General features: G+C 37.7%; 1 protein-coding gene across 3 annotated transcripts in view; it reads right to left on the reverse strand.

Annotated features, from left to right (window-relative positions):
• The window catches only part of Efhc2 (EF-hand domain containing 2), a 174973-nt gene that overhangs the window by 93282 nt on the left and 69604 nt on the right, over nt 1-12087 (reverse strand). For all 3 annotated transcript variants that reach the window (XM_063245750.1, XM_063245748.1, XM_063245749.1), the window contains exons 4-7: nt 7884-8107; nt 4135-4386; nt 935-1048; nt 418-556 (exon numbers count right to left, since the gene is read on the reverse strand). In XM_063245750.1, coding sequence (XP_063101820.1) covers nt 418-556; nt 935-1048; nt 4135-4386; nt 7884-8107 — 729 coding nt within the window. The remainder of the gene's footprint in view (nt 1-417; nt 557-934; nt 1049-4134; nt 4387-7883; nt 8108-12087) is intronic.

The following is a 12087-nucleotide window of genomic DNA, read 5'->3' on the forward strand; positions in this document are numbered from 1 at the left end:
AGAACCAAGTAAAGATTGAAAAGATTCAGAGAGGGGGGAAAAAAGCTCTCTGTACATTACAGACTTTTTTTTATCATTGTCCCCTAAAAAAATATAGCTATGTTTGCATAGCATTTACATTATATTAGATATCAGTCACAGTGGCATGTACTTAAAATCTCAGTTACTTGAGGGCAGGGGGAAGCTGGAGAAACTTAGTAAAAACTGGTCTCAAAATTTTAAAAAAAAGGCAAGTATACAGAAGATGTATGTAAGGCTTTATGTAAACACTACCATTCCACGTCAGTGACTTTAGCATCCTGGTGAACAAATGGTAGTAATTGTGAGTTATAACATATGAAAGAAACTCCAGAGTAAAATCTTAACCAGGAAACAAAGTTTTAAAATATTTTTTCACATGGCATACATATTACTTACCGATTCCATATTTAGTCTTATAATAAGACTTTGTAAATTCATCACAGTCACAGAGGAGCACTTTCCTTCCCCACACATTGATGGTGGCTCCTAAAAACAGGTCACTATCTTTGTAAAATTCTTGGTGTATTTTTCCCAGCTAATAAAAACAAAAGAACACAGCATTGGCACCATGGACCTTCCAAAGAACGAGGCACCCTTTTCCAAAAAAAAAACTTTCTTAAAAATTCAGTTATATCACTTATAATTAAACTTTAAAAATCAAATAGCAACCAGTTAATGTGAATATTCTAAGTATTATTTTAAAGCCATAGTGCTTGTCAACAATGATGAGATACATATATTTGTATATGCACTTAAGCACGTTCATTATTGCTAAATGCTATACAATGTATGAATACATTAGGTAGTCATGGATTGAATTCAAAATTCACAAGGGAAAGTATATAACTCGCCCTACTACTCAAGTTCTGGGGAAGTTACACTAGAAGCATTAAGAAAATGCAATAGTGCTTGCCTTGTGCTTATCCATCATGAAGCCATACTTCTGCTGGTTGGACAAGCCACCAAACACATTGAGAACTGAATAATTCGTTATCTGGCCCGGTTGATAGACTCCAGGTGGGCCATACTGGAAGACAAAATCAAAATAAGGTGTGGTAGACAAGGAGATGGTGCAATCAAGAAACACATATGAGAAATATACATTGTATGGTTCTTCTCTATCATTCAGAGGAAAATACACAGGCCCCATCCTCCTGTCTAAATCCTCTGTGAGCTGGTCTACACTCTGTGCATCCTTCGTGGTCTTAAGGAAGCGCAATATTTCTCTCACCTCCTCCCAGCCTATAGGTTACCATACTCTCAGTCCTTCACCAAGTCACTAGGCACATTCCACCCCATTGTTTGTCCCCAATCCAAACTTCACCAGTATCTGCCATAGCGTTCAACCACTTTCTGTGGTGTTTTAATGTTTTCAGCAGCAATCAACTTTCCAGTGACTTACAATCCCTCCCAGGGACCTACTCATCCACCACTCCTAAAGAAAACCTGCTTCCATTCTTTACCTAGTACTCTGCTCAGTAAGCAGAGTCCCTGCTGGCCACCAGGCCGCATGGTGCAACAGATGGGTAAGGCTCTAATAAAAATGTGGCCTGGAACATACTGGCTCCCTGCTTGGTCCTGTATGCAGTGGAGGTGGTTTCAAGCAATAGTATGAGCTGCAGGGAATACTTTCTTTAACTTATGTAAATTGATAATGATCAAAAGTGTCACACACAGATGAAAAATCTGACTCCTAAGCTACATGACAAAAAATGGAAATCTAAATGTGTGAAATTTATGAGACATGTGGCATTAGCAAACCATGTAATATAGAACAGTACATTCAGACACAAACGCTCTTCACCATTTACTAGCTATAGGCCCCGTGGCCAAGAAGGTATCTTCTCAGAGCTTTAGTTCTTTCATCTCTTTCTCCTGCATCACTTCCTCTGCTTTCTCAAAGGACACAGTGTCAAGAGAACACCCATCCCTGCTGTCTCTCTCCCCATGAAAATCTAACCTCCATGAAGCAGGACTTCATTTACCTTCACACTGTCACACCAGAGCCAGTATATACTCAGCCCTCCATAAATATTTGGGGAATGAATAAATAAAACAAAGTAACTGATGGCAGGGTACACTGTAAATGTCAGGTGTGTCTCTATTGTTTATATTTAGTCTATTTTTCAAAGCCATTTTAAAAACAAGCTTTCCTCGCACCTCTTGGCTGCCTGCTGTGCTAATCTCAACACTTCCTTAGGGACAACACTGTCTCTCCCTGTCTCCAAGCCACCCAGCAGAACTTCTGGCAGTGGACGTGGAGAAGCCAGATCAGCCTCCTGGGAAGACAGGATAGCTGGCAATTAGGTGAATAAGGAATGAACACTGCAGTAACCTTTTTAGGAACTCTAAGAACTAAGTTAAAAAGTACTTTAGTCAAACCAGAAATAAAATATAACAGAGTCATAGTTTTAAAAAGGCTTTGTGTTTTTATGTGTCCATACATGTCTTACTGGGCCTCAGATAGTTTTCCACTATATTACCCCATTCAGTTCTTATAGTCACCTCAGGACTCCGTTAACTGCATTTTATAGATGGAGAAATAAGGTCAGAGAGGTTAACTGACTTGCTAAAAGTCACACAGCTTTTAAGAGGCAGATCTATAATTCAAATTTGGTCTGGTTCTGAGCTCCTCCTCCAGCACCCAAGAGATATATTGGCCTCCAAATGGCCAATTATTTGTTAAAATCAGTCTGACACTCTTTTGAATAGTAAATAAGGTGATAAAGGTGGCAAAGCACTCAAAAGACTTATTCCTGTGCATACAGTGTGTGTCTATGATATCCAAACATAGGTGCATATGTGTTTACAACTCAGACCAGCATCATCAGCTCCTCAGTAGGCTGCAGAGGCCCCATGTCAGTGTGCCATGCAAGTCCAAGAATAATATTGGCCCTTTTGTTACACTGGCACTTTTTCTTACATGTGACCTTTTTCCTTGCTTGTGCTAAGTTCAGAATGTTCCAACTTGTCAGATTCTCTGAATCACTTTCATAGATATAGGAAGAGTGTATCAAAAACTACAGCGAGGGTTGAAGATGTGGCTCAGTGGTAGGGCTTTATATGCACAAGGCCCTGGGGATGCCCAGCACCAAAAAAACAAAAAACAAAACAAAATAAAAAAAACAAAAACCACTACAGTGAATGTTTAGTTTTAAAATGTATTTTAGCAACTGTCTGCAATCTCACTGTACGATTGTCTACTTTGTATGCTTTAATTTTGTAATTTGGACAACTGTTTCTAAGATGACAATATGTAATCTATTAACTAGTGATTTCTTACTGTACATTTTTTTCTTGAAATTCTGTATTACTTGTACCTTCTTACTGCTTTTTTTTTCCTTTCTTTTTTCTCTTTAAATTAAAAAAATGTATTTTTTAAAATCTTTTTGGGACAGGGTCTCTATGCAGTTCAGGCTGGCCTTGGGTTCACTCTGTAGCCTAGACTAGTCTTAAACTTGCAATGATCCTCCTGCCTCAGCCTCCCGAGTGCTGGAATTACAGGAGAGCACCACCATGCCCAGCAATTTCCACCACTTTTACTCCATTGTTCTTGCAACTTTCTGATGCCATTCTGGAAGTCCTCTTACATATTTTTACTCACACTGCTGTAGCTACCTCCATGTCCTGAATTGATTCAAAATGTACCTTTCATGGTCAGTTTGACTTTGGGGAAGAGCTGGAAGCCATACAATACCAGATTCAGTGAATAAATTGGATGAGGACATACCATGATGATTTTATAAGCCTGCCTTTCTGTTAGATGGCTCAGCAGCAGCATTCACCTTATTTCTGATTACATCTTGTAAAAATGCTCAGGAAAGAAGATTCCAGAACTACTTTAAAAAGTGCCAAGACCATGAGATAAGTGTGTTGAAGAGAGGGGAAGTATTTCGAGGGAGAGTCCTAGCAATATGTCTTTTAATGTAGCAATTTTTAAAAAATTTAAAAACACTGTGTATTTTGATTATACCTCTTATGTTAATATAAAACAAAAGTTTTCTACATATTTGCAATATAGTAACTGTCTTTACACAGCCATAACAAGCAACATTCCCAATCCCTTAGCCCACAGGCAAAACTACAGCAAGTGATTCTGTGCCTGCAGTTTACCTTGGGTAATTTACTCCTCCGGAGGAAAAATGACCTAGTATCCCGGCCTGAGTTCTCTGGCAATATTTCTTTGATTTCAATGGTATCATCAGATAAGAAGTAATGTAGGACGAGTTCTCTACGTTCTCCAAACAATGAGGCTGAGTCATCCCACACGCAGAAGAAACGTAAAACTTTCCCATCATATTCCAAGAACTGTTTCAAAGTGTCAAAGGATTCATAGGGTCGAAGGGGCTCCACGTGGTCCAATGTCTGCAAATGGAAAAAATGTCAGGAACAACTGCAAGTTTTGTATACACATTTATATGATGCAAGCAAAAACTCACATAAAGACAAATTTTGTAGACTGATTTTTTAAAAAAATCTCAATTGACTAACATATACATGCATTTATAATCAGTTTTCTCCTTAAGAATACAGACACATTTTCCTATTTTGTTAAACATTATTTTAATATAGTAAACTATATGCTTGTAAAACTTTTGTAAACTGACCTTTCTCAAAGACTTAGCTTCTTAAGAATAGACAAAACTCAATCTCATTGTATGAATGTTCACTTTACATGCTTTAATCTTATAATTTGGACAACTATTTCAAAGATGAAAATATGTAACCTATTAACTAGTGATATCTTATTGTATTTTTTTCCTTGAAATTCTGTATTATTTGTACCCTTTTACTGCTTTGCTTTTATTTTATTTTATTTCCTTTCTATTTTTCTGTTTAAATAATAAAAAAAATAGATAAAACTAACCTATGGTTAAAAAAATTAAAACAAAACTAACTATGGTAACCAAAACCAGAACAGTAATTGCTTCTGGGTAAGGGCTTTGACAGATAAGAACAAAGGAACTTTCTAGGGTGCTTTCTGGAGTGAAGGGAGTATTCTACATGGGAGGAGGGGTACTACAGATCAAATCCAGGGCCGTACACATCTCCCCCAGAGCTATATCCATAATCCAAAATACGTGACAGCTTGACTTTCACACTGGTTACTCAGTTGTATACATTTTTCAATATTCATTGATCTACGTGCTTTAGGATTTGCGTATCTGACTATGTTGATTGTATCTCAACTAAAAAAACTCCCCTTGTTTACTAGAAATTCATACTTATATGCTTATATGAATGAGTATATGCTTATTACTTATTCAGATTTTTGTGAAGGGAAAAGGAAAAAAATGTATTTATGGTTCAATTTTGCTCAAAAACTTTCAATACCAAGAATATGAAAGCTCAGTAGAAACGGGAACAGAGAAAATGAAGGGCTTCTTGTCCACATAAAAGCCTGCCTCAGTGCCCTCTGCCTCGGAAATGTGAGCATCGCAACTTCTGTGGTGTGGCTCTGTCTCACATCTCTGCTCTGTCTTAGAGTAGAATTGGCCCCAGTCTATGTAATGAAGCCACATACAACTGTTACGCTGTATAAAGAAGGACACATTTGGCAAGGGAGGTATTGTCCCAAATCAAGCTATGTAATCATTTCCGTAAATTCTTGAAATTGTGGATTTGGGGGCTGGGGTTTCAGCTCGGCAGTATAAGCGCCTAGCTAGCAAATACAAGGTTGTGAGTTTGATCCCGGTACCCCCTCAAAAAAAAAAATAGTCTATGTAGTCTTACCCTCAGTTGCGGGGAAGAGGACCACCAGATTAAAACACACAATGGTTTTCCAGAAGTCCTACATCATGATTCTTGATGTGACAGGACCTAGACTTCCAGTAATTAAAAACTATCTCTTTGGTATTATAAGATTTCTTAATAGGGCCAGGGATTTAGCTCAGTAGAATAAGCACTTGCCTGACAAGTACAAGGTCATGAGTTTGATCCCCGGTACAAAAACAAGGATTTCTTAATAAATGTATTATTGATTATATACCACTGGGATTCTTTTCAGATTAAGTTTAATTTTAACTTTATATTTCAAGGCAGCAAACACTAAAGAACTAAATGCATAAAAGTCAATATAAAAGCTTCTTATTAAACTCCTAATTTTCCAAAGGCTTCTATATTTATTAAAGAGTTTTCTCTCTGGGGAAATAAATGTTAAAACAATTCACCCAATTGGAAAGGAAACTACTTAAAAAAATTTTTTGGCTATACTTGGTACTTATTCTCAATTCCTGGCACAAAGCTGGGTTTCTTTTATAATCCTATGCAATCTCACTGTGCTTTGGTAATTTATCTAATATATTATTCTCAACCACTATCATATAATATCAATTGTTAGTGAACGAGGGTAGCTACATGTGAGGGGGTGGTAGTTCATATGGATCCATTTTCTTAAGGTTCTCTCTGGTAGTTCTAAAGACTGCATTTATTGATAAGGGGGTTTAGAAAAACATACAAATGAACTCAAATCAAAAGATCTCTTAATATACCAATATACACACATTGTACCTTAGATACACCAAAAAGTTCTGTGCCTATGACATTAAAGAATAACTTGGAGGCTAAGAGGCAGGTATAGATTAATAATCATATAAGGCAGCTTTAACAAGAGATCAAACACAAATCTAAGTATTTTATTCCAAATTGTGTTATCTTTTTGCAAGGAAATAGATTACATGTTTTTAAAACAGTAAAAATCAGCCAGGCATTGTGGCACATGCCTATAATCCCAGCCACAAATTCCAGGCCAGCCGACAATCACAGTGAGTTTCATCAAAGCCAGTATGAACAACATAATGAGATTCCATCTCAAAAAACAAGCAAATAAACAAAAAAATCAGATGAAACTAATCTGTAAGGATAAAAATGAAAACAGTAGTTATCCCTGGGTCAGAAAAGGAACTGATTAGAAAAATGCATAAGAAAATTTTCTAAAGAGATGGGAATGTTCAACATCTTGATTTAGGGGCATGTTATGTGAGCATATGTAAGTTGTTAAGACTCATTTAACAATATATTAGTGACTTTATATTTTCCTGTGTGTAACCATATGTCAATTAAAAAAGAAAAGAGAAACAAACAAAGGTCATGGAAATCAAGGTAAGAGCCATGAGATTTGCATTCCAGTCCCAGCAAGGAGACTGACTAGGTGTGTGATCTTCCACATGACACTTCCCTTTGGGGATCCAGATTCTTCTGGAAAATATAAAAACTTGGGTTAAGGAATCATTTTAAAAACTACAAAAAGACACAAAATACAAAAATAAAATTGAGCCTTTACTCCTTACGCTAAGCAGCGTCCAATTTTGAGGCCAAGCATCCTTTCATAACACAGGGACATCACAGTTGCTGCTTTTTTCACTCTTCCCAAGCACCTCAGCGTGTGGTGCCGTCATAAGAGGAGCTGGGAGTCCAGAGGAGGAAGAAAGAAGGTAGACACAAGCCTGGGTTCGCTAAATTAGTAGTACAGATGCTAGTATCTGTACTAACGAAGTGAGCACTAATTTTTTCCCAGAGTTAGGCAGTCAAAACTGGAAAAGACAAGGAAAGGAAGTGTTGGCCCAGCTCATACACTCTTGGTTATCACGAAGCCAACTGTTGGCTCCTAGAAATGTCCAAACGAAGTGGTTCACTGAATAGCCTTACACCCTGCAAGAGACTCCACAGAAAGAACTGGGAGAAGGGGGTGTCACTCTTACACTGAGAAGCCAATACTCATTTTTCTTTCCATCCCAAAGGGAAAGAAGGACAACTAGAGCAACTATAGCTCCAAAAGCTCTTTCACATCTCCATGAACACCCTTTCCTGGCTATAAAAAATTCTTATTATGAAGACAAGAATTCACAAATACAATTTCTTACCTCTTTCCGCATTTTCAAATAGGGATCTTCTGGACGTTGTCCTGGGGGATTTAACTTGACTCCTATTTTTCTCAAAAAGTTTTTTGTGAATTTATCGCAATCATAAATCTTGAATGTTCGGCCATAGAAGATGATGTCAATGTTGATATTGAAATCATACACGGTATAAAACTGATCATCATTAGGAGCGGGGAGAGCAATTCGATGACGCCGAATGAAAGTACCTGTAGCATAAAGGACAATGCAATTGCTTTATCACGAAGCTAACAAGAAGTTATACAATATCTCAGGAACAACCCTAAATGCTTTCCTGCCACAGGGAAGCAGGGGAAAGGCTTGTCCTATTGAGTGGCATTAGCACATTCAAACTCTGAGGGACTCAGAGTGCTAAGACTTCCAGGGCCACAATTCTGAGTGACCAGAAACACCCCTACTGCCATCACGTCTATTCCTACGGAAAAGCACTCAAGGTGAGCAACCAAAAGAAGGCATAGAGTACTCATAAAAATGTATCATTGTGGCTCAGACAAAAAACAAAAAAGTGAATACACTTCAACACAGTACTTGCCGATACTGTGAGTTAGCCTTCAATCAACATGACTGGCTTTAAGCTGCTATGAGGCTTCATGGGATTGTCTTTCCTCCATCAACTTATTCTTTCTTCTATTCTGTTCATCTTCATCCATTCACCCATCGAGTAAAGGTTATTGCCTGCTTCGTAACCTTAGGAAGCACTCTCAGCCAAAGGTTCTCTTCTCTTTCCATCTCTACCTCTAACCCTAGGATGCTCCTTCACTTCCAGTGAGAGACAAAGAGCAGTTTATTCCGCAGGTGCAGTAACAGTAGAAACAAAACTGCATTTTCTACACCATTGTCCTACATTCCAATTTCCACTGGCAGACACAATAATACCTACAAAGGCAATGTTTACTTAACAGTACAGGATCCCTGATTGAAAAAACCCAAACCTTCTACAGTGGGCAATAAGCACCTTTTTAAACTGGACAGTAATCTGCCCTTTGTTCTGGAGGGAAACACTGTCTCTTACCTTCCCAGGCTATAAGCAAACTGCAGTTTGTTCTAGAGGGAGCCTATCTCTGCCACAACTCTTCCACAGCCATTGCCACAGATAAACACCATTGAACCAGGCCTAGTAGCACATATCTGTATTCCCAGCACTCTGGGAGACTGAGGCAGAAAGATCTCAAGTTCAAGCCTTGCCTGAGAAACTTAGAAAGACCCTGTCTCAACACTAAAAAAAAATTAGAAAAGAAAAAGTGTGAGGACCCTGTGTTCAATCCTCAGTAAAACACTCACTCTCTCTCTCTCTCTCTCTCTCTCTCTCTCTCTCTCTCTCTCTCTCTCTCAGAAATCCTTGAAGAGGCATTCCAAAGAACATACAGCGCCTCTGCTTGCACAGAAATGCAAGACACCCATGGAAAATGATCTCTCAATATCCATAACTGACTAGGACTTGAGAATCTACTGCAGGAGCAAAGGGTTAGCAGAGCAACCCAAGGATCTACTGGTCAGTAACAACTGGCTTATATGACCTCTGCTGCAGTCTTTGAATATAAAAATGTCAATCTATTTTCTTTGTATTTTAGACTGCACTGAGAATGGTGCCTTTCCCCAAAGTCTAGAAATACTTGAAAATTATTCATTCTTTATTCATTCAGGAACAATTAATGAATATCTTTATATTCCAAGAACTGTGTTGAGCTCAGTTCCATTTGTCTTCACTTACCGTCACTGAACACTGTGGAGGGGAAATTAACTAAAATCATTTTCATCTTTTCTTTGCAGCAATTTTTAATTAGTTGGTACATCAAATTAAAATAATAAAACTATAAAATTAGAACTGGCCTAGAATATTTTAAACGGCACTACATAAAAGATGATATAACTTTACTGCAAAAAAATTAGACTTCAATTAGCCTTTAATTCATGCCACTGAAAACAGTATGCAAATTACTTAATCATTTAAGATCAGACATGTAGAATAAATTACATACTTAAACATTTATTTTTATAAATAAATAAATCCCCTTTTGGATGGGGATTTCAGGTATTTTTCAGGAATCATTATATATCACTTTAAAATACTTATTTTGTGACAATTGTTTTAAATGCATAAGATTTACTCAACAGTCAGGAGATTCCTCAAGAATTTAATCTTATTTTTCCACTTCATCATAAAAATTCAAATAAGCAGGTTACTACTGGTTTTTATTCGGTAAGACTCTGAATAGGAATCCAATATTCTTCTAGATATGAAGAACCACTGGGCTTTTAAATAATAATCACATTCATCATGATAGACCTAGGATAGACTTTCATTTAAAATTTTTCATTTAATCTACAATAATTTCATCAGATAGATAATATATAAAACATGAATATTCAGTTTATGAATGAAAAAACCAAAGCTTGCATTGCTTAAGTGCTATGCTCAGGATCATGCCCAAACAGCAGAAAAAAAATTTCAACTCAAGATTTCAGGTTGTAACTAAATACTATCACTTGCCATAGTTTTCACTGAACTGTATCTCACTGCACTTTGGCCACCAACTCTGTACATGAAGGAAAGGAAGAAGAGCCCTTAAGCCCTTATCTTTCCCCTAAGGAAAGATAGGTGAGAAATGGGTAACAGAGCTTTCAGCCACCAGGAGAAGGAGAGATTTATGGTGAACTCTTTTAAGAGCAGCCCGTCTCTGCTCTAAGGGCAAATTTCCAGTGCAGGCGGCCTGACCCATAGTGACCCTGCCCAGATATGGTGCCCACCAGAGTCACCTTCCCCTCTCTGGAGGCCTCCACACTCATTCTCTTGGGCCCATGGTTTTCTCACTAAATAGTTCTCAGAAGAGGCCAGGGATTCCTCTGTGGTAACAAAAAACAGGCCTGACCATCCATGGGCTGTAAAGACTGAGCAGGTCTGATGCTAAACAAGAACATTTTGCTAACAAGAAATCCAACATCGCAATCCTGTGTTAATCAGAAAACCAATGTCTGTCATTTGTAATGTACAGTTGCACACAAGGGCTTTCAGTAATATACTTCCAGGATCTCTCAACTGTGTCCTGTGGGGATTATAATTTTTATTACTTAGGATTTGTGTGTTTATAGTCTTCCAGGATAAATGGCAGGAACCCCACCAGCAAGGAGTTTTGCTCTGGAATATCAAAGAAATGGGCATGGTGCCATATCTTTGGCACACACCGGAGAGTACCTGAAGTCAAGGAGGTAGACAAATAAAAATAACGTTACAAAATGGAAAACAAAACCAAAGCACTATATTTCCTTTCAGGTGCTTAATCTTTTAAACTACCCCATAAAGACAACAGGGACACAGGTCCAGGCATCAGAGGCCTGCTCGCCAGATTGTCCTCACTGACATATTTTACATCTGTCCTCCTCTGTAAAAGCACTGTTATCTGAACATACTTTGCAAGCTTTAACTTTCTGGATATTTCCCTGTGGTTTAGATCAAAGTGGCCATATATCTAGTTATGTTTAATGTGTTTTTATGTCATTCAGTTGGGATCTATCTTAGATTTTACTCACACCACTAAATTCTGGGGGTTTTTTTGGAATTCACCTACCAGAATTAAGATTCTATTGTCTTTATTTCTTTTCATTTGTTTATTTGTTTTTGGTACTGGGAATCGAACTCACAACCTCGCACTTACCAGGCAGGAACTTATATCGTTGAGCTAAATCCCTGGCTCTAGTCTCTTATTTCTATTAATTGTGCCCCCCCCCACCATATTTGTAATGCTGCAGACCTAGGGGCATCTATGACTAGAGGAAGCATTGAATAGGTGAAGAAAAATGTACAATTTACCTTTGTTGCCATGTGTACTAAATTTGTATCCTCACAAACTAAGAGCCTTAAACATATAGCATCTTTTGCTCCATTTGTGTTCACTATATTCCTCCATTAAAATGACTATTTCAATTTTACTACTGTTTTTTGAAAATACTACCCTTGAGGTTTTAATTTTACAAAAATAACTCTTTTATATGTAAATAATCTGGCACATGCCTCACAGCAAATTAAAAAAACTAAAAATTTCATATCCCTGATCATAATGAGAAATAATAACCCTACCCTCCCCCTTAACCACTGAATAAGCACCAGAAGATAGCCCCAGGGTACTGTAATGTCCCCTTGCCTAGTTTTTCTTCACACATATTGTGGTCT

Source organism: Cavia porcellus, unplaced genomic scaffold, assembly GCF_034190915.1.
Source record: "Cavia porcellus strain 051 isolate PalLab524CR breed Dunkin Hartley unplaced genomic scaffold, mCavPor4.1 scaffold_3, whole genome shotgun sequence".
Taxonomy (NCBI): Eukaryota; Metazoa; Chordata; class Mammalia; order Rodentia; family Caviidae; genus Cavia; species Cavia porcellus.